Below are 21,991 nucleotides of genomic sequence, written 5' to 3' on the forward strand. Positions count from 1 at the left end.
CAGCATAATTGCACCGGGCACAATGACCTCTTAGGTCTTTGTTTGAGTTTTGCGCCGAGCACGATATTAGTGCGCCGGACGTGAGTATGTTGGTCTTAAGGTCTTCATGAAAGTTTTAGCCTTGGATGTTAGATTTCCAATGGCATTGGAATCATCCAAAAAGGAGGTCTAGAACTCCAGATATGACTGTTTTAGTGAACAGGGGTCAAGCTGCCAGCATTGGTTATAGCTGTTGCAGTTTTTTGAATTTTTAACAAAGTAGATGATGGAATTAGGACTTGATGTCTTCATAAGAGTTGTAGGAAATTTTCTTATCTTTCATATGAGATAAGTATGAGCATGATATGAGTAGTATAACTCTTAATATGCTATTTTATGTGAAGATTGTCATTTCAAAAAGGGTAATTTGGTTAAGTTGATAGTTGTTTTGGGTGTTTAATTATTTATGTTGTTATATTGAGTAATTTGGCATGGTTATGGAAAATTTTGTATGTAATTATGGAATATGCTATGTGTGTTTGGTTTGGAAAGCTAATAGGACTTAGAGGAGTAAGGTTATGGTATGGATTGGGAGATCTCTTGGTGAGATCAGGATATAATCCTTGGAAAAATATGGAATTTGGGAGTCCCATGGTGAGGATTCCAATATGGAACTTTTCCAAAGATTATATAATAAACCACTTCAGATGTTAGGTGGATTCTGAAGTACTCCTCTAAGTATTATATTTGCTACCGGTATGGGGGCAAGGCCGAGTCATACCGATGGATGAAGTGGCCGCGATCACCAGGGTTACGTGACGACGTAACCCAACTATATATTTTCCATGAGAGGTTAGGTGTGTGACATGGGCAGGTGACATGTTCACAAATTCAACACTTAGTTTGGATGTGTTGAGGCCAAAATTTGGTTTGGATGTGTTGGCTACTTAATGGGATTATACAGTGGTGTGACTTTGGTTTGGATGTGGAATATGTATGCATTTGGTATGGATTGTATACATTGGTTATGGATTCTTTATTATTATAGAATATGTATGCATTGGCATGGATGTGTATACATTGGACTTTGGATTAGTTTATATTTGGCATGGAAATGACTTGTTATAATGTTGTCATTCCCTTGGTATGGATACATACTGTTGATGAATATCTAGTTTAATGATATTTTATTATGTTGTACTATGGTTGGTTTTATATGTGCTAACCCTTATATTTCCATGATGTGGACTGTGATGATCTCACTATGTGAGAGAGCAGATAAGGTGTGAGGCTTTGGGATAGCAAGGAGTCTTTTGGTAGTTGCTTTGAGAAGTGGCTAGGCTTAGAGCTTGACCAGCACCTAGGATGTCTTATTTTGATGTTTTCATGATGTTGTAATTATATTATCTTTTTGGATGACTGTATAACCTTACTGGTAATGACTCTTTTATAAAATTATGTTTTATATTATGGAAACAATTTATACGTTATTGTATATTTACACTCTAGTGTAGCTGGCCTTTACTCTATTTTCCTTATTATATATTATTTTATTTTGGTTGTCATATTGGTTATTGATGTGACGGCCTACGGCAAGTCGTTACAATCTCACTCAACTTGAGTTATGTCTAATCACCTTTAAACTATAAGGGTTCCATTAACCATGAGGATAATACAAAATATTCTTCACTACCACTTCTAAATTACACAATATTCTCTATGTCATTGTTGGATGAAACCATAAACAAAAGTTTACAAGTTTCTTTTATCAAGCCTTTTCAAGCTCAATCTAAGAAGTATAGGTTAGTATTTATTACAAGGTTAACTTTTCCAAAGAGGATATGTAAGTTTAAGCTTATAGTGTAGACTTGCTAAGGCAAGGGTAAAGCTTTTAGGCTTAAACACTAATCGTCTAGTGGCCTTTAACTTAGAACTTAATACAAGATAAAGAGTAGTAAATGCAAAAGACTTTTGGCATAATTAAGTGTGGGATTCTCTTATTCGACTCTTGAAGAGGTCATAGGCTTCATGTGATCTATCTATGTGAAATGGAGAGCCCTTCATAAGTCCGTTTTGACTTCTAGTGCATGATAAGTTCTTGAAGTGAAGCATATGCGCATGTTGATTTCTCTAAAACAAAGTTGTTTAATTGGATTGTCTAAGATGAAATATGCTTAAAACACCATTGACTTTCTCTGAACTATTGTCTTACTATCTCAGAACATTCCTATTGTGTGTGTATTTGCTATATATGGGATAGTGCGCTTGTGTTCAATATCTATGCTTATACAAAAAAGAGTAAATAGAACAATAAATGCATTATAATCAAAGTAGGTTATCACAATGATCATATTTCAAATATTTGAATAAAGTTCTCAGCCTTTTTTAGAGCTTGAAAACATATTTTCTTATGAAGTGCAAACATTGGAGTTGTTAATGTTTGGATGGAAATAATAAGTCCAAGTGCATTGGACGTTGAATGAATGTTTTATAAACACGCAAGCTTATCTAGACAATCACTTTTCTTTGATATTTGTATACGTATGCTAAGGTTGATTCTTTTGATTACTCAAAGCCTATACACTTTTTGTTTCTGCAAGATCCTTTTAAACACATATGTCTTATACAATATTCTCAAAAACCATTAGTATATCAAAGATCATATTACTTTTGTTATCATCAAAACCATGATGAGCTAGATGTTACAAAAACGTTTTTGGTTCGACAAACAATTCACAGTAGATAAACCTCAATTTTTTTTATCAAATTAATATTCAATTTTGCCATGTATTAAAAAGGGTACATTCAATAGATAGCAAGGCTGAAGAGATATATGTTTTTTATGGGGTATTCTTTTTTGTTTATCTAGGATCTTCTCAATCCACTATATGCATGCATGTATATGTATTTATTTACATAAAAGGAGCATACAAATTAAGTATAGTTCTAGAACTAATGTCAAAGATATTTTCTCAATAGATGTAAAATTGAAATCAATTCGAATATTTATATATATACATTATAGATGCATCATATCACTTAGAATTTCTCTAAAACTTGACATTTCATCAAAACAAATCCCTCACATGGACATGCATTGTTTACTTAAAGTAGTATATGAAGCATAAAGGGCTGAAATTAATGCTTAAATTGGCACTGGATCTATTAGCAAAAGCTTTAATAGATGTCTTCATTATTCCTTCTGAATGTGTGAAGTTATCTTTATCTTTATAGAATACATCGATGAAACATGTGAGGTTGAAAATGCGTTTCAAAAAAGGCATGGGAACATTGGCTGGCATAAGGCACTCCTCGTTTATAACCTTCCAACTATCTGTTATTCTCTTTTGACATTCATGAATGGCAGCTTCCCTAGACTCGTCATATTAATTCATATAACATTCTAAGAATGAGGAAACATGTCCTCTTTTTTGTTCAAACTATAAAACAAGAAATAATTTATACAAATTAATATTTACATGCTTTAATGGGAATATAGACTTTGATGAGAAGGATTCTTAAAATCAAATATCATACCTCGTTGGACACGATGTCATCCATTAGCCTGCAAACAATAGAGGTAGCCTTTAAAATTTTTGGCTCATTTGTTGCCCATTTAAAGATGTTCTCTGTGGCTATGTCTCCCATGCCAATGTAACTTGTTATGGCCATTAATGAGCAGCAACATGATATTGTTGATGTGTGCAAGTACTCATTTTTTGTTGTTGGTTTATAGTTGTTGTTTAACCATCTGGCCTCAGTCATGTTGGCTCGAACCAACTTTTTTTGTACTGCCAAACAAAATATAATGCATTATAATAAATATAGAGAGACTGAATCTAAAAGTATACCATGCAAAATATTTTTCTTTGTACTTTGGCTAGAATTATGATAGCTTTTAGTATTAAGGAGTACTTTTTATATTTAATTTTTAGAATAAGTGTACAAAAAGGATACCTTAATTGGTGATAACTCACAAAATCTAAATTTTATAATGAATTAATGTTATTGCAAATCCTTAATTAAGTTTGTTGATAGAAACCTTGAGTCTCTCAATAGAAACTACAAACTAATTTGATATATAAATCTTGTAACTCAAGTGCTGATTAAAATCGGGAAAAATAACTCATACTTCTTCTATGCTATAGTTAATGCAATTTGTTCTTCTTTCTTTCATCATTTCTTGCTCTATTTCTTCATAAAGATTTATGAGTAACTTATAAGGTAATTTCATGGATTCCGTGAGATCATCCAAGCAACTAATATCCCACCTGAAAATCAGTTTCATTAAAATAATTACATAATTGTTTTTTTCTTATAAATATAGAGTGAAGAAAATTTGTGTTTTTATAATTTGCTAATCAACCTTTCAATTGCCTCAGTCAAAAGTTCTAATTCACCAATGGTTCCATATGCATCATACATATCATCAATGATTATTGTTATGGCAAGTACTTTCATGAATATTCTTCTTGCTTGAGAATATTGGGGCTCAAAATATGCCACAATCCTGTCTCGCACATAGGGTAATTTACTAGAGACATCCAACTCTTTAACCACCTATATAATTGAAGACTAGAAACAATAGCACACTACAAGAATGTTGGTTATTAGTGTCGGTTTCTAACCGACTCTATCGTGTAATTAGCGTTGGCTATGCATCAACATAATGGCCTTCACTAAATTTGTTGACACTAGATATATTGTGTCGGTCTGACAAACGGACATTTCGTAGAGATGGCTAAACTAACTCTTAATTGTCGTTAAAATATGTCGGGTTGCTTTTAAATATTAAATAAATTTTGTTTAGCGTTAGATATAGAGACGTTAAATTACAATATTTTTTAAAATTAAAATTAGTTATTATCGACAATAAATAAATTTTTTTTTTAAAATTTATATTTTTAGTGTTAACAAAGTCGACTCAAACATAATTTTTTATTTATTATTATTATTTTATTGTCTGCTAAGTTAACACTTAAAGTTAGTTATGTTAGTTTAAGTCGTAGAATAAGGTTTTGTGGGCTTAGTCGACACTAAAGTTTCATATTTTTTTTTTTAATTTTGGAGTCAGCCTAATAAGGGCTTGGCCAACACTATGACTAGTTTTTTTTAATTTTATTTTAGAGTCAGCCTAATGAGGGCTAGACCGATACTATGACCAGTTTTTTTTATATAAATTTAATGTTAACCTTTGTTGTGTTTGGCTCATCATTCTTCTGTATCAGCCAATGCACATCAACAACCTGTGTCCATCACACTACAACTATTTTCTGTGTTGGAATACAGTGAGGTACAGTATACAAAATAAGGAATTACACCAGCATGATTCAAACCTGTCACATCTATTGATCTGTACGTAATAAGCTAATTATTTTCCATCTTAGAACATTATTTTTAAGATCTTTATAGTATATGAAGTTTTGAAGAATTATTCTCACTTTAGTTGAGATATAATTTGCTTTTAGTGCATGTACATATGGGATGTTGTAGTTTGAGTGCGTAGCATTCTAAGCATTACTTTTAGCTACATGAAATTAAAGTACCAAAACTAATCAACTTCTAATTTCTCTTCCAGAATATTATCTTCAGTTGTTTTTCCTTGCATGAGGAGCTTTCATATGGACATTTCATCGATCAGAGGGTTACCTGAACTGGTAAGATACATATCTCTTGTCACTACATTTTCAGATATTTAAATTTTAATAAAAAAAATTCTAATAAAAAATTAGAATCCATAAATTAAGAACCAACTACATATATATGGTGATAACAAGTAGGAATGTGCACACCATTTATGTCATAAGCAACATCAAACTGTTGTGCCAAGATATTGAATTTTACAAAGTCAAAGTTCTTGTCTCCTTTGAAATGCAACATTTGGGAAATTAAAAATAGTATAGAGTAAATGCTCTGAAAAAAAAAATGTAACAAAGATGAAAAGTCATAGATTCACATCATTCCTTACAAGAAGGTTAGTCCAATATTTTCATTTACAATTAGCATACCATGGAAGAAAAATCATCAGCATAATGACTGTCTGATTCACCTAGTAATTGCTGAGTGACAGGCGTTTTACCTCTTGTAAATAAAGTCACCTGCCAAATTCATATGTTTATAATCAAATCCATAAGTACTTCTAGGAGCAATGAAAAATCATTCCTTACAGCAAATGCAGGCCAACCAAAATGACTAATTAATGTGAAATAGACAAGTCATATACCTTCTTTGACTAGGAGCCTGGATAAAAAGACACTGATAAACCTGGTGTGCCTCCCATGATGAGGATTTTCTTGGTGCTTGATGTAGAGACATGGAAAAACCCTTTTGACTGCCATAATTTTGTGTTGAACTGTACCCAAAGACATTAGTTGCCAAGAAGAACAAAAAATTCGAAATACCAAATAATAAGTGAATAGCTATTTAATTTATATTGAACTAAATCTGAAGCATTTTTTGCAAGTAAAACACTCAACCTTATTCAAATCAAATGAAAAATAAATCAACCCCAATAATTATTGATGCAATATAAATCATTGCCTCTTCAATAGCCTACAATTTAGATCAAACATCAATGATACGAGCAAGAGTTAACATTAGCTATTTATCAATTGTATAAAAATTACAATGGCCACTCTCACACACAAACACACAAACACACAAAGGCATAAGGGTAACATAAAAGAAGGCCAACAGCTCCAAGTCCAAAGATGGCAGCAGAAGACCAAGAACAATATTAATTTAAATTTTAAGTTCACTCATTTTCATTTAAAACTTCATATTTTTACAAAACCATACAACAATATTAATTTAAATTTTATACATAATTGTTACTACTATCAAAAAATCAATAGTTATTTATTCGTACAGAAAAAGACCAAGAACAAAAATGTTCAATCTTCTCAAACACATATCTAACAGAGTTACATAGGTAGCAATTCATATTGACAAACAGCCTTCTCAATCAAAATCAACCGATATCTACCAGGATTAGTATTTTAAAATTGTTCAATCTCTTAATTTATATAGACTACCTTACATGCTACATATCTAAAAAAGTCATGTAGCCAATTATTTACATATAATTGGTGGTAGTATTTACACACAAAAAACACATATTGGTCATAGATCAGACAACTCAAAATATACAAAGTTCATCCATAGAAACTCAAATAATAAAAATAATTAGATAAATCATACTTTCAACCTTTGCATCCCCATTATGTAAAGACAAGAAAATAGGAGGACAAAATTTGAAGTTCAGCCAATTACCCACATAAATATAAATGTAGGCATTTCATAGTCCACTTGATCAAATACATTCAATTTGAGGCACAAATGTAATTTGCATATACAACTCAATGTCACAACATAGATAACTGCTAAACAAAAATTGAGCATAAGGATGTCACTCTTACAGAGAAATAGCATTTCAACCTTGCAATCCTTTTAAGAGAAGATGGTTCAAGATAATTATTAATTAAAATCCTACATAGGTAATACCTTCAACCCAATGCAGATTAAGAAATAGCAACCTCAAACCTCATCTTAGAATAGAAGAAATAAAAATATTAACCACCTTGACATTCAAAATTTTTCACTAGCATCCTAATTGACATTTTCACTTATTTTCTATAAAGTTAAAATGCAAAATTTCAACCAATCTATCCTGTGTCCGTATTTTCATTTAAAATTTCACATTTTTACTCATTTTCATTTTAGATTAGAATCCAAAACACCAGACAAGCAACCCATGTCTCCCATTTGTGAATATGTACTGTTTTAGCCACCAAACGACACATGGCCACTCCCTCATTCTAAATATACAATATTGATCCAATATACAATATTGTCCCTTAACCTTAACCCCTAGTCTCCCACGAAATGCATAAAGTTCAAAATCCAACACATATTAAAATAAAAATAAAAAAGAGCAAGTCAACAAAAAGAACATTTTTTCTAAGGTAAGCTTAGAGAGAAAAGTGAAAAATACCTTTGTTGCCGAACTTGGGGTTTTGGGAAAATAGTAGGATTTTTTCCAAGGAGAAGAGTCCGAGCCTCAATCAGGAACAAGTGAAGAGGTGAGTGTTGCTGGGAAGAGTGGCGAAGGTCGTGAGTGTAGGTTTCATGAATCACGCCATCTACCTTATGCCTTCTCGATCTATTTACTTTACTTTCCTGCTTCTGGAAAGGGTTGAATTGATAAGTTAGGGTTCAATGGGAATACAAGAAAAAGGGGGCATCAGCCACATTAGGACTTAGGGTTCATATTCTGCTTTTGGGAAGGGAAAATTTGACAAGCTAGGGTTCATTAAGAGTGAATACAAAAGGGGCATGAGCCATACTAGATTCAGGGTTCATGTTTTTCTTTCAGGAAGGGGAGAATTGATGAGTTAGGGTAGATGTAGAAGGGGGCGTGAGGCACTCAGCCACATTAGAACTTGGGGTTCATGTTTAATGTGTGAAAGGTTTTCACTTGGACGATTTTAGTGAGTTTTGACCTTTTTCGGGTTTTATTATACGTATAATTAGTTTTATTAATTAATTTTTAATTCTTTGTGTCGGCTAAACAGACACTAATATTTAATATATTATTTTTTATAAAACAAATTGATTGACAAATGGGTGTCGTCCATAATTATAAATTTTTAAAATATATAGTGTTGGCTAAACCGACACTAACATCTATTATAATATATATTAAAATAAAATTTATTATCTAGCGTCTGCTTTGACCGACGCAAATGAAATAATTATGAAATAATACAAAAAAATTACATGATTTTTGTTTATTGTCCGTCTAGAGTTACCTTAGCCGACGCTATATGCGTCTGCTCCATGGCCGACACTGTGTGGCCAACGCTACTTTCATGCATTCTTGTAGTGGCAACAATATTAGAAGAACTAGTCTTTGGAATTGATTTAACTTTGTTTAGCTATACGAAGGTTACGTGAATGAAGAACTTACTTGCAAATGTTGCCAAATTCTTTTTTATGTAGATTTTGTAATTTATTGAAATTTAATTTTGCCAAAGTGAGTAGAATTTCATTATGATAAGGATCTTGCTCGTAGATAGAAATGTAGCGTCGTGCCTCTAGCCTAGGCAGGTTCTTATGGAGAGATTGTCTTAAGCTATGATTGACTTGAACTGCAAGAAAAGGGCTCAATATGGTGGAAATGGACTTAAGGTGAGTGGAATGAAAGTTAATGCTTCTTCCAAAATGTCCTCTCCAAGAACCATCATGTATGAGGCTTCATACAAGCATAACATTCCCTCAACATCACTCATAAGTCTCTCACTAAAGTTTCCTTGTACATCCTTGAACTTGTTGAACACAACTAGTGTTTTATTCAACAACCACAATATTGAAAAATAGTTAGAGTCAACATTTAAGAGAACTATATGAAAGAAAAGTTCATAAAACAAGTTGTAAGATAATGTTTAAGGTGTATCCCATATTAATAAGAAAAACTTCATGCTTTATTCTCCATTCAATGTTTACTGCTCTAATTATGACATTCAAAATTTAATCAAAGTGAGATACGATGTAGATTCAAACTAGGTGAGGTCTCGAAAAATATTTTAAATAATCTAAATAATTTTTTCTTGTTATGAAAGTATGTATGTCTATGACATGAAATTCTTGTTTTTTCATTAGTGTGTGTAATTTATGTAGTAACTAAATAAAGTGATTTTTCAAAGATGATTTAAAAAAAATGAATTGAAATAGACACTTAAGATGAGGAATATACAGGGTGAAACATGAAATCCGTGTTGCCTCAATAATCTAAATAACACAGCAAGAGTGCAGAGGTTGGCTTCAATAGTTATTTCTCTATATTTTTTTTTGGACAGCAAAGATAATTATATTACTTAGGTACAAGGGGTACCTTAAACCCATATACAGTATACTTAACAAACCTACATAAGTATCTTTTCCTTCCTAAGGGAGGTTAATAGGTAATTTACCTTTAAACTAGTATAAATTACCAATTAACTAAGGTTTACACTTTAATATTTATGAAGGAAAATTCCCCCCTAGCTTGCTGCAAACCCGCGGTACCTGTGCCCATGTTAATATAACAGATTTGCACTTGTCAAATACATTTTATTTCACTTCCATCCTTTGGCCCCCATATATTTACAACATAATTCTTGTGAATTTGTTGCATAACTTCATCAATTTCATGTTCAAAGTGATAGTTCACACCCAAACGAGAAATTGAATCAATCAAGTCAACTTTTATTAAGGGATTCTCAACCTTTGAGACAAGCATCTTGCTCACTTCCTTTTTCAATGTTTCAGTTTGTGTCTCAATATCATGATCAAGTTCCTACGGGCGTTGAAGAAACACTTAATTATGTATTTAAGAAACATATTGAGTTCAAAAGCATATTATTGCCGTTCTTCATTAAAATAGATGAGTTGTCGGCAACCACTACAACAATTAAATTTAAATATTTTTCTCACAAAACACTTATGAGTATAAAAAATAGGAAAATAAAATAAAATAAAATTATCCAATAACTTAAAAATGAACTTATTTGCTTTAACTTTTTAAATATTAATGATTTAACCTTTTAAAAATTTAAAATTATACCAAGAATTTGATTTATTATTTTAACTAATTTTTTGTTTTTTTTTTCTCATATACATAACTTCTTATAAGTTTATCCAATCAGATCTTTCGTTAAAAAAAATTCTTTTTTATTTTGATCAATCATGAAGTTAAATAATCTAATCAATAATGTTCAAACATAGATCACAAATATTATGCTGGAAATCACATGACAAAAAATTACATCCTAGCGGCAACAACAAGACTGTTGCTTATTGACATAAATGATAACTGTTCTATGATTAATGACGACTTTGTTGATTGCTAACTTGTGAATTTCTTACATACATTCTTAATCAAATGTTTCCAATATAAATTTTCACCCATAGCATTTGATTAATATGTGAACCGGCATATAGGAATGATTTAAAGTTTTCATGTGTGAAGTATACTAACTATTTTCATGTTCCTGTGGCTCACACAATTCAACTTATAAAATCTCATGTTTATAATTATTCGATTAATTCTTTATTTAAATTATTTTATTTTAACAATATATATTGTAATTTTAAATAATATATAAATGTTGGTTAATGTGAATTGCGAAGTATATATACAAATTAAATATATGTTTCTTTAAAATTTGATATGCATATATCTTCAGCTCTAAGATTCAAAAAAATCAGTACAATACTAAAATTTATTAATTTTAAAAGAAATGTTAAATATACATATATACAGGGAGGTTATAATAACACCGGTGTAACTTTTACTAAGTATTACACCACTCAATAACTCTACCACTCAATAACTCTATATTAAATGTGAATTTTGTAAATCCAATTGTTAGATTGAAAGTTCATATCACTTTATATGTGTATATCAAATTTTGTTAAAATTAAACAACAACTTGAAAGTAATCAAAACATTCATATTTTAGTATATTTTGAAATGAATATATTACGTTAATTTTATTTTATAAGAATGAGTATCAAATCATCTTAAATTAATATAAAATTATATATATATAATCTAAGAGTAAGGAACTTTCAATATAATGATTAAATTTATAAAATTCACATTTAATATAAAGTTATTAAATAATATAATATTTAGTAAAAGTTATATCGATATTATTATAACCTCCTTTATATATATATATATATATATAATGACATCTTAAGACTTAAATAAACAAATCTAAATATCAAAGATATGATTAGAAGTGGAATATAAACGTACCTCGGAACTAGAAACATACTGAATAAAATAATCCCCCAAACAGAAGGAGGAAAATCTGCAATTGGTCGAAGGTCTGAGGGTGGTTTTGCATCATGACAGAAAACTGGTAGTGATGATGATACATTAGACATTGTTTACTTTCTAAGTATATATATATATATATATATATATATAGAGGAAGCATATCAAGTGAGAGGGAATTTATTATGAGAGATGAAAGGGTTAAAATATAACCCTTAGATTAATTAAGTGAGAGAAAATTTGAGGTTTAATCAAGTAAGAGGAAATTAATCTAATAGAAAAATATTATCAATTGAAAAATTATACTTAAATTTAAATGTAATTTAGTAGAATGAAAAAAAATATATTATTTTGCTAAAAAAATTCTTATGACAAATATGTAGTTAGAACGGTCCGTTCCGAATTCAGAACAGTCCGTTCTGGTTTAACTAGTCATGTGTTATTTTTGAATCTGGAACGGGCCATTCTGATTTCGGAACGGGCTATTCTGATCCATTCGTCATGTGTTTTTTTTTTATATTTAGAACGGCCCGTTATGATCCGTTATTCATGTGTTATTGTTTCATCTGGAACGACCCGTTCTGAAATCAGAATGACCCGTTCCGCACATGAATAACAGTTGCGTCAGTGCATCGTAACACGTGTTTTTTTTTTTGGTAATTTAAAAAAAAATTCAGTAAAAAATTTGAAAATTTTAATCCTGTGTGAAGGTGTATAATATACTATTACTCATTAAATAATAATCTCAACTGTTCAGTATTTTTATATTATATTTATGGTGATTATTGATGCAGCAACTATGCACCACTTGTAAAAGTGGGCTATGAGAGACATCACCGTGATTTAGTGTAACTTAGCATTGAAATGTTCAACATTTATAGGAAACGGAAGAGAAGACATAACCGTTACTTACTAAGCAGGCTTACATTAATGTTGGACTAAAATGAATTTAATAATATATGAAAAACCATTGGATCTATTTGTGGTGTAAGCAAATTAAATAAAATAAAATAAAGCAATAAGATTCTTAAGTACATAAACAATTTTCCATGCTAAATATTATTAAATATGATTATATGTTAACAAATATTATTTTTATTATTTATTAATAAAGTTTATAAAATACTTTTAAAATAGAAAATTTAAATATATATTAATATAATTATAAATTCAAATAAATTGATAAATATGTGTAATAATTTATTTCTACTGTTAACTATCCTATTAAATAAATTACTGTAAATTATTTTATCTTTAATTAAATATATTAATTAATTGAAAAATAATAAGATGCAACTATACTTATTTTTATTTATTAACATACATAATACTTCTAATTAATTTATCTAAACCTAGCTAGTTCTTGTGATCTACACGTTTTTTTAACTAATCACAATTATAAATTATTATATGATTAATTTATCCATTAATATTGTCGATCTACAATCTAACCCAATTTGTAACGACCCGTTGTGGCCGTCACACTACGAAACAACACTACACACTACTGGAATATATATACTAAAATAGTATAATAAAATATTTACAACACAAGTTGCTAATCAAGCAACCAACAGCAATCAGTTATATACAACAAAGTATGCTACTATAAGGTAGCTTACAAAAAAAATATCCATCTTCAGGCACCTCCTGTAGCCTCTAGCAACTATCTCCCAGCCTATCCCTGCCCTGCTCCCATACAACGTATGATCATCGCAGTCCAAACCACATGGAAACATGCAAGGTGTAACAGCCCAAAATCGCTGGGCCAGAGGCCCAATTGATTGCCCGGAACGGGCCGTTTCAAAAGTGAAACGGGCCGTTCCGGAATAAGAAAAATGCCCAAAATTGGAGAAGCAGAACGGGCCGTTCTGGTTTAGAGAACGGGTCGTTCTGGTGGGAGAACGGGTCGTTCTGCTGGTTTTGAGAACGGGCCGTTCTGGTTTTGGAACGGGCCGTTCCAATTGAGAATTTTGCGTGGTTTCAAAGGGTCCAGAACGGCCGTTCCACTTTTGGAATGGGCCGTTCCGGTAGGTGAGCCTGAAATCCTATAAATAGTGCCTCTCACCTCTCATTTTCACACATCTCTCATTCTCTCTTCCTATTATCTTCTGTTCTCTCTTCTTTCCCTCTTCTTCTCTCTGAAGACGAAGGGGCATTTAGAGGAGGAGACCAAGAGATTCCTGTTTTAGTTCAACAGCTGTTTATCCAGGTATAGGGGAAAAGGGGATTATTTGTATGCAAAGTTACATGAGGAAATTGGGTAGAAGAGGAAGCTCGTAGGATTATGAATAATTTATTAATTATTTCTGTTTGGAGAATTATTGGTCTTATGTGATTCTATATTTATTTAGGACTATGAATATATGATTAATTTGTAAAAATGATGCTCTGGGAGAGAGAACGAAATTATAGAAAAGTGCCTGTAGGTTAGGTTTTGGAAAAATTGGATTATTTATGTTTGAGGAATTGATGAGCCCATTAGATTCTGTATGTGTTGAGGATTAGAAATATATATTTAATTTATAAGAATGATGATCAGGGAGAGAGAACGAAATTGTAGGAAAGTGCTTGTGAGCTAGGTTTTGGAACAATTGGGGGTTTTACTGTTTTTGTTAAAATTATATTAAATTGATAATTCCATTGATTATTATATTAATTTATGAATGTTATCATTGTATTAATTGACAAGAATTGATGATCTAGATGTGAATTGCTTGAGGGGTGTGTAAACCCTTATTTTGTTAGACTTATTTGTTGTGTATGTGATATGAAATTGAGTTTTGAGATGAGATGTTATATGGATGTAAATATGATTGTGATTGTGGTTCCTCACACTAATGATCAGGGATGAGACGGACCTTGAGTAGTGATGCTTTCAAGGACGAGCGTGCCCCTAGCATGGTATGGGATGAGTGAGGTAATTAACACGCATCACTTATGTCAAATATGGCAGCCCTGGCATAGGGTTAATTGCAAGAGATTGTGTGGATTGTAATGTGCTTGTGGTTCCTCACACTAATGACCAGGGATGAGACGAACCCTGGGTAGGTGATGTTTCGGGGACGAGCGTGCCCCTGGCATGGTGTGGGATGAGTGAGGAAATTAACCCGTATCACTTGTGTCATATGTGGCGTGGCCTTGGCATAGTGTTAATTGTAAGATTTGTGTGGATTGTGATAGATTGATGTAATTGTGAATTGAGATGTGAAGATGATAAATGATTGATAAATTATATATATAAATGCTTGTAAATATTTTATTAAGTAATGAGTTATGATGAGACTACATTTGTGGTGTGTTTATATGTGTTTTGCATATAGATATTTTCTTTTCTCACCGTATAAATTGTGGATGTTTTAGGTGAGGAAGATCCGACTACGAGTGGCATATAGAATGCCAACAGTTGAATTGTGGGTATACTATGATATTGTGACATTGGAGCAGAGGATTTTTAGGACATAGATTTTTATATGGATTTGAAATTGTAATTATTATTTTTAAAAGCAATTTGTAAACTCCTACGTTTCATTTTTATTATTGTGATTATTGAAGAATAATTTTGAAGATTCTCATGTGAACCCTTTTACCAAAATTGAAAAATTTATTTGTAAGTTTTCATTATTACAATATATGTGTTGGGGTAGTGAGGGTGTCACATTTAGTGGTATCAGAGTATGTCGATCCAATCAGCCGTGAGTTATGAGTCTACTATACTTGTTTGGTAGATTAATAATGTGATGATTGATTATGTTGTTGTTTATTTATTTGTGTGCATTGTGTTATCAGGATTTGTCTCATAGACATGATATAACTTGATGATGCTATTTTTGATTGCTCTTTGTTATTCTCATGATTGCTTAATTGTTTTGGTACTTGTTTCTTATGTAACAAGTAGTGGTTGGGTGGCATCGCTTGTGTTGCGAGCATAGGTGCAAGTAGTGGTAGAAGACAAGTTATCTTGCTAACCAACTAGAACTAGTGAAACCTTGGATGTGGGTGAGAAATTGACTTATCGAATGTATTAAGAGTTTACGATTGGTGGAATTTCTGAAAGCTATAGTTGTAGTGATTGAATTCAAGAGGTTATTGTCGCAACCCGAAAATTTCCGGTCTCGCGACTAATGATTTAGACATCCTTTTAAAAGTCTCATTAATTAAGGAATGCCCCGACACCAGACTAATCCTTAATCAATGGTTTTGAAAATAGGGTTTATGGAGTCGCCACCAATGTTTTACTCAAAACATTAGAAAAAGAAAAGATTTTTAAAAGATCCAATAATGGCCTTGATAACCAGAATTGGGTTCGGGGGTCAGTTACGTGTAGGGAAGGTATTAAGCACCCCTACAACGCCCTAAATCGGTACCCTATGATGAAGTTAATGCGATAAGAAATAATTTATTTTAAATATTAGATCCCCTTTTATTGACGATTATTTACATGATTTAAATTTTAAATTAAACAATTGACTCTAGTGTATCTACATGATTGCTCTTATTATAAACAATATTTATCAAATATAAGAAATAAAAGAGAGAGAAGAAGATTGATTAAAATACCTCGTAGCAAGCTTTGTTAGATCTTCTAATATGGAAATTGTAGGTGCTTTATGGCAACCTTTCACACTACACAAATGTCTCACAATACTTAAGAAATACAATAGGAGAGAGAGAAAAAAAAAAGAGAGAAGTTTCGAGCTCTAGAGAGTGCTGGACGAAATTTTCGGGATCCCAAAAAAATGAGCCCCAGCTGCCTATTTATAGCCTTCAGAAAGGGTCCAGAACGGCCCGTTCCAAAATCAGAACGGCCCGTTCTGGATCCGAACGTTATATGCAAAATTCTTACCCTGGAACGGTCCGTTCTAAAATCAGAACGACCCGTTCTGGAGTGCTAGAACGGCCCGTTCTAGATTTGGAATGGCCCGTTCCAACCTAAGATTTTTAGGCTTTTATCTTAACTTGGAACGGCCCGTACTACAAGAAAATTACATATTAGCGAGGGACTATTCCCTCGCTATTTCGTCTCTGATCTCTCGCTAATCAGATTTGCGATGGAATAGTGATGAAATTGCGAGAGACCATTCCCTCGCTAAATACAGGTAGCTAATTAGCGAGGGATTTAATCCCTCGCTGATCTATAGCAAAATCCTTCGCCAATCCCTCGCTAAGGTCCTCGCTAATTATATTAAGGATGCTTACTATTTGCTCGCTAATTTGCGGTCAAGCTTCCCCGCTATTCCCTCGTTAAGGGGTCGCAAAATATCCCTTTAATTTGTAGCTAATTCCTCGCTAATGTTCCCTCACAAACCCCTCTCTATTCCCTTGCTACATTTCTTAGCTAAGGCCTTGCAATTCCCTCGCTGAATATCCCTCGCTGACTCTTCTCTATTTCATAGCAATATTTTCCTAGTAATTATCTCGTTATTCCCTCGCAATATTTCCCTAGCAATTGTCTCGCTATTCCCTCGCAATATTTCCCTAGCAATTGTCTCGCTATTCCCTTGCAATATTTCCCTAGTAATTATCTCGTTATTCCCTCGCAATACTTCCCTAACAATTATCTCGCTATTCCCTTGCAATATTTTCCTAGCAATTGTCTAGCTATTGCTTCTTTTTTTTTTTAAATTTATCGCTTCGTTTATCATTTCCTCTGGGGAAAAAAGGAATGTGTCATTTCATCTCTAGCTTAGAATGATTTCAAAGCCTTACGGATCGTAATATTCATTTTCTTTGTCGCTTCAAAAACCCCAAACACTGAATCGATTTGGATACATGCTTGGTACCCGAGTATATGTATCTATCCCGCTTTAGATTCAGGAAGAATTACAAGGGCAAATGGACAGAGATATATGTATAGACTAGAATGACAATGACGGAGAAAAGTAGAGTGGGGACCAACCACGAAATTTCATCCAATAAAAACGCGAACTGGATTCAAAAATTCAAATTCAACGTAACTTTTTCCACTTTTGTTTGAAATAAATTAAACACGAACGGAGCCAAGAGCTGTTATATCTTTTTCCGTTTTGAAAATTAAAACAGAGGTATAGAAGTTTTGATTTTGAACTCGCAAGAAGAAATTTCTAAGATTAGTACACGAAAAAAAAATTTCGTACATAAAAATCATGATTTCTGATAATCATAAATTTTGAAAATCATTTCATGACAACAAAAATTACTTTCAGATAACCACGTTTTCTAGTAGTATTTTTTTAAAATAGCAAACCAAAAGGAGAAACCAACATTTCTATGTGAAATTTTCAGAAATGTTAACAACAATGCCACTCTCAGCAAATTGTTCACTCAAGCTTTTAACCCACTTTTTATAAGCTTGGAACGGCCCGTTCCAATTTAGTGCTTTTTGGCCTTTTTAGAAACTTGGAACGGCCCGTTCCGAATTGGGAACGGCCCGTTCCGGTTTTGAAACAGCCCCGTTCCAGTCTTCTAAAATCAGCCTGTTTGGGCTTTTGGGCTCTCTAAAGTCCTGTCCTGTTGTTTGCATGCCCCCGGACGAAATTGGGTGTCTACAGCTGCCCCTCTTTACTTGTCCTTTGGAATAGCTGTGTTGCTTTTCCAAAGGCAAGTAAAGACGTAGACATTTCGTCCGGGTCTTCTTCTCGTCTTTGTGTTGATGCTTCTACGTTGCTTCCCTTGGATAAATGTATTTGCTTGTATCCTCACCCTTTAGAGCAGTTTTTGCGTACTGTATTGGGTAACAAAGTTGACAAACTGTACACCTGATCTTCAGTCTTCGAGTAGAAGCTCGATTGTTTCTCTTGTGATAGTGAGGTGGAGATCCGGTTCTTCAACCTGCTGATGTTGAGTATTGTTGTGCCTGTTGATATTGTGAGTATTATTGTGTCAGCCTCTTCAAGCCGCCTGCTGATATTGTGAGTATTATTGTGCCGGTCTCTTCAGGCCGCCTGCTGACGTTGTGAGTGAAGTTGTGTCGGCCTCTCTAGGCCGCCTGCTGATGTTGTGAGTATTATTATGCCTGCCTCTCTAGGTCGCCTGCTAATGTTGAGTATTATTATGCCTGGCCTCTTCAGGCCGCCAACTGATGCCGAGTATTATTATGCCTGCCTCTCCAGGCCGCCTGCTGAATGCTGAGTATTATTATGCCTAGCCTCTCCAGGCTGCCTGCTGATGTTGATGATGCGATTGCCCTTTTTCTATGGGAGGACGTCTGATGAAGACGAGGATTGCTAGTAGGTGTTGCCCTTGTGATGGTGGGCAAAGGAGTAAATGATGAGTATTATTATGGCTGGCCTCTCCAGGCTGCTTGCTGATGATGATGATGTGATTCCCCTTTTCTTTGGGAGGACGTCTGATGAAGACGAGGATTGCTGGTAGGTGGTGCCCTTGTGATGGTGGGCAAAGGAGTAAATGATGAGTATTATTATGCTTGGCCTCTCCAGGCTGCCTGCTGATGATGATGATGTGATTCCCTTTTTCTTTGAGAGGACGTCTGATGAAGACGAGGATTGCTGGTAGGTGGTGCCTTTGTGATGATGGGCAAATGAGTAAATGATGAGTATTACTATGCCTGGCCTCTCCAGGCTGCCTGCTGATGATGATAATGTGATTGCCCCCCCCCCCCTTTTTTGGAGGACGTCTGATGAAGACGAGGATTACTTGTAGGTGGTGCCCTTGTGCTAGTGGGTAAAGGAGTTGATGGGTGGCAGAGATTCTAGTGTTGCCCCTGCCATGTGAGTATTGTGATGCCTCTCCAGGCGCCTTTATTGTGGGATGGTTGGTAAGAGTTTGGTGTTGTTCTTGTCAAGGTGAGTATTGTAATGCCTCTCCAGGCGTCTGCTTGTGGTATCTTTTTTCTTAATTTCATTTTTTTGTTTAGCTTCGGCTCTTTCATGTTTGAAGCTTGCCTTTTTTGCTATTTTTTCTAAATGCTTCGGCTTTTTCAACATTTGTGAAGCTTGCCTTTTTCTGATATTGTTTTTGCTTTTTTATTGTCTTCATTGGTGGAGGGATCTATTCCCATGATGTTATTTGCTGGATCTTTATTGAGGAGTATTATCTTGGAAGCCACTCCTGGCTTTGGTGAGGAAACCATGCCTGATCTGGGCATTCTCTTGGATTATCCTGCATTTGGTGAAGAGTAGGGCGCGATGGCCTCTTCATGCTTATAGGCTTACTTGTTTGGTCATTGAGCTTTTACGAACGCTTTGACCTGATGACTTCCTTTGACCATGGCAAGTATAATGAATGGATGCATGGATGCACATAAAAATGCAAGATAGGAATGATTTTTATTATTTTTTATTTTTTTTTGTAACGCCCTTCCATATGCCCCTACCTCATATGCATGTGATGCAGTTTATGCTCATGTGTTTGTTCCTAAAGATGCAATTCATTTTTTTTATGTCAGGAAATTAACCTGTACGTATTAAGGTTAATGTTGACGATTCCTTTTTATTCGTGTCGTTCGTGATTGTTGCCGGGATATGTTCTCTTGAACTCAAGGTTTCAATGGCTCCTAAATTATCAATGTGTAGTCAAATATCTCTAAACTCCGTTAAGGGACATCTTAGTCTTCCCTCTGTGAGTATTCACTGTGCATTTTCCGTGTATCCTTTCGGTACCATTTTAATGCCATAAGGGTCAAGAGAAAAGAAGAAAAGGGATGTTTGCATTTTTTCAAAAGATTGTTATAAGGGATTTTTTTTTTCAAAAGGGGTTTTTAGAAGAATGGCTGGCCAAGGTGGGCTTTAGTGTTTATGGCTATTAAACAAAGCATATTTGCTACAAAGAAGCTATCATTGTGTTTAGCCTTTTTGGAAAGTGAGGTGATGACTCGGGGTCGTACTCTAATTGGATGATTCCTCTGAGTCGCCTTTCGGTTTTCAACTCAGGTTGCTGCTTTAACGTCCTAATTTTTGCCTAGGTCACTTGAGATGTGTTCCCTAGCGGACATTTTTCTTTTGATCTTTTCTTTTGCCTAGGTTACTCATTTTTACTTGTGGATTGCCTAGCAGATCTTGCCCTAACTTTTGCGCAGCCCCCTTAGTGGGTTTCCTGCCGGGCCTTCATTTTTTTTTTTGCAGCACTCATGAGGTATGAGATGTCTTTTTTTTATCGAATCCTAGTCATGTTTGAATTCCTGATTGTTCCTTTGTTATCCTTTCCATGCTATTATTGAGTAACATCTTTATTGCAAATACATTTTGTTTATTAAGGGTTGATGGATGAGGCCTAAAGTGGATACTTAGAGGGAGAAGAGAAACGAAAGAGTGTTATGGCATTTAAAACAATACTTTCAATTTACACGTGCCCCTTTAACAAAGCTCGAAGGCCCGGGCATGCCCCGAGTTCGTGATTCATACACAGAGAGATAGACGAAGGATTCCCCCTAGAAAGTCATGGATGATTTGATAATTTCAAAAAAAACCATTCCACTTGCTTGTTGTCGGTGTTTTGAACTAGGAGTGAAATCTTTATGAATTCTTGCTTTCGAAGGGAATACTCGAACCACCTTTCGATTTCAACTCAGATAGACATTTTTATATATCCCTAACTTTTGCATAGGACTTATCCTATTGGGATTTTGATTCTTTTTTCTTTACCCTAATTTTTTCCTAGGACGCCCTTTATGGGTTTTCATCCTAACGGGTTTTTGTCGCACAATGTCTTTACTCTTCAATAGGATTTTGTCTTGTAATTTCCTAGAAGCAAGGATTCGTTTATTCTTGATCATTCCTCCTATCCCTGCAATTGTCATTTCGTCATGGGAAACTCTTGCTATTTGAATCGTCGATTTGGGCGTGTGATGCCCCCAATTACTGATAAATGTTTCCCGATTTGATGTGTCAGGTTCGCATTTGATTACAGTAATTTCCATTATCCGGCTTAACACGCACAAGTTATATTTCCCTTTTTATTCTTATTTATTATTTACAAGGAAGGCGTGTTATCTATATGAAACGTAAAATAGGATGCAAAGACATACTATTATATGTGCCTTCCATTTCTAATGAATGTATGCTAATGTACTATCCTAAGAGATGCATGATATTTATTTTCTGCCTAGATTTTATCATGTTTTTTGCTAAAGGAAATGATGCATGATTTTTGCTATATATTTATCTCTTCTTCTTTTTTAAATAAACTATCCTATATGATGCTTTGAAGTTTGGGTATATAGAAGGGAGTTAAAATTTTATCATAATTTTT

General features: G+C 33.6%; 1 protein-coding gene and 1 long non-coding RNA gene across 2 annotated transcripts in view; both read right to left on the bottom strand.

Annotated features, from left to right (window-relative positions):
* Window positions 1-1,460: 1,460 nt before the first annotated feature.
* LOC109791556 ((-)-germacrene D synthase-like) overlaps window positions 1,461-21,991 on the bottom strand; it is a 30,697-nt gene continuing 10,166 nt past the window's right edge. Inside the window, exons 2-5 of the mRNA XM_083061352.1 lie at window positions 8,948-9,128; window positions 8,790-8,856; window positions 4,346-4,539; window positions 1,461-4,250 (exon numbers count right to left, since the gene is read on the bottom strand). Coding sequence (XP_082917478.1) covers window positions 4,106-4,250; window positions 4,346-4,539; window positions 8,790-8,856; window positions 8,948-9,128 — 587 coding nt within the window. The 3' untranslated portion in view covers window positions 1,461-4,105. The remainder of the gene's footprint in view (window positions 4,251-4,345; window positions 4,540-8,789; window positions 8,857-8,947; window positions 9,129-21,991) is intronic.
* LOC145950926 (uncharacterized) lies at window positions 5,453-8,530 on the bottom strand. Its single transcript, XR_014428755.1, has 3 exons — window positions 7,973-8,530; window positions 6,203-6,331; window positions 5,453-6,077 (listed from the first exon to the last, which is right to left on the bottom strand). It is a non-coding gene; the product is annotated as an uncharacterized LOC145950926 (long non-coding RNA).

This window comes from Cajanus cajan, chromosome 8, assembly GCF_000230855.2.
Source record: "Cajanus cajan strain Asha chromosome 8, NIPB_CcT2T_4, whole genome shotgun sequence".
In the NCBI taxonomy this organism is placed as follows: domain Eukaryota; kingdom Viridiplantae; phylum Streptophyta; class Magnoliopsida; order Fabales; family Fabaceae; genus Cajanus; species Cajanus cajan.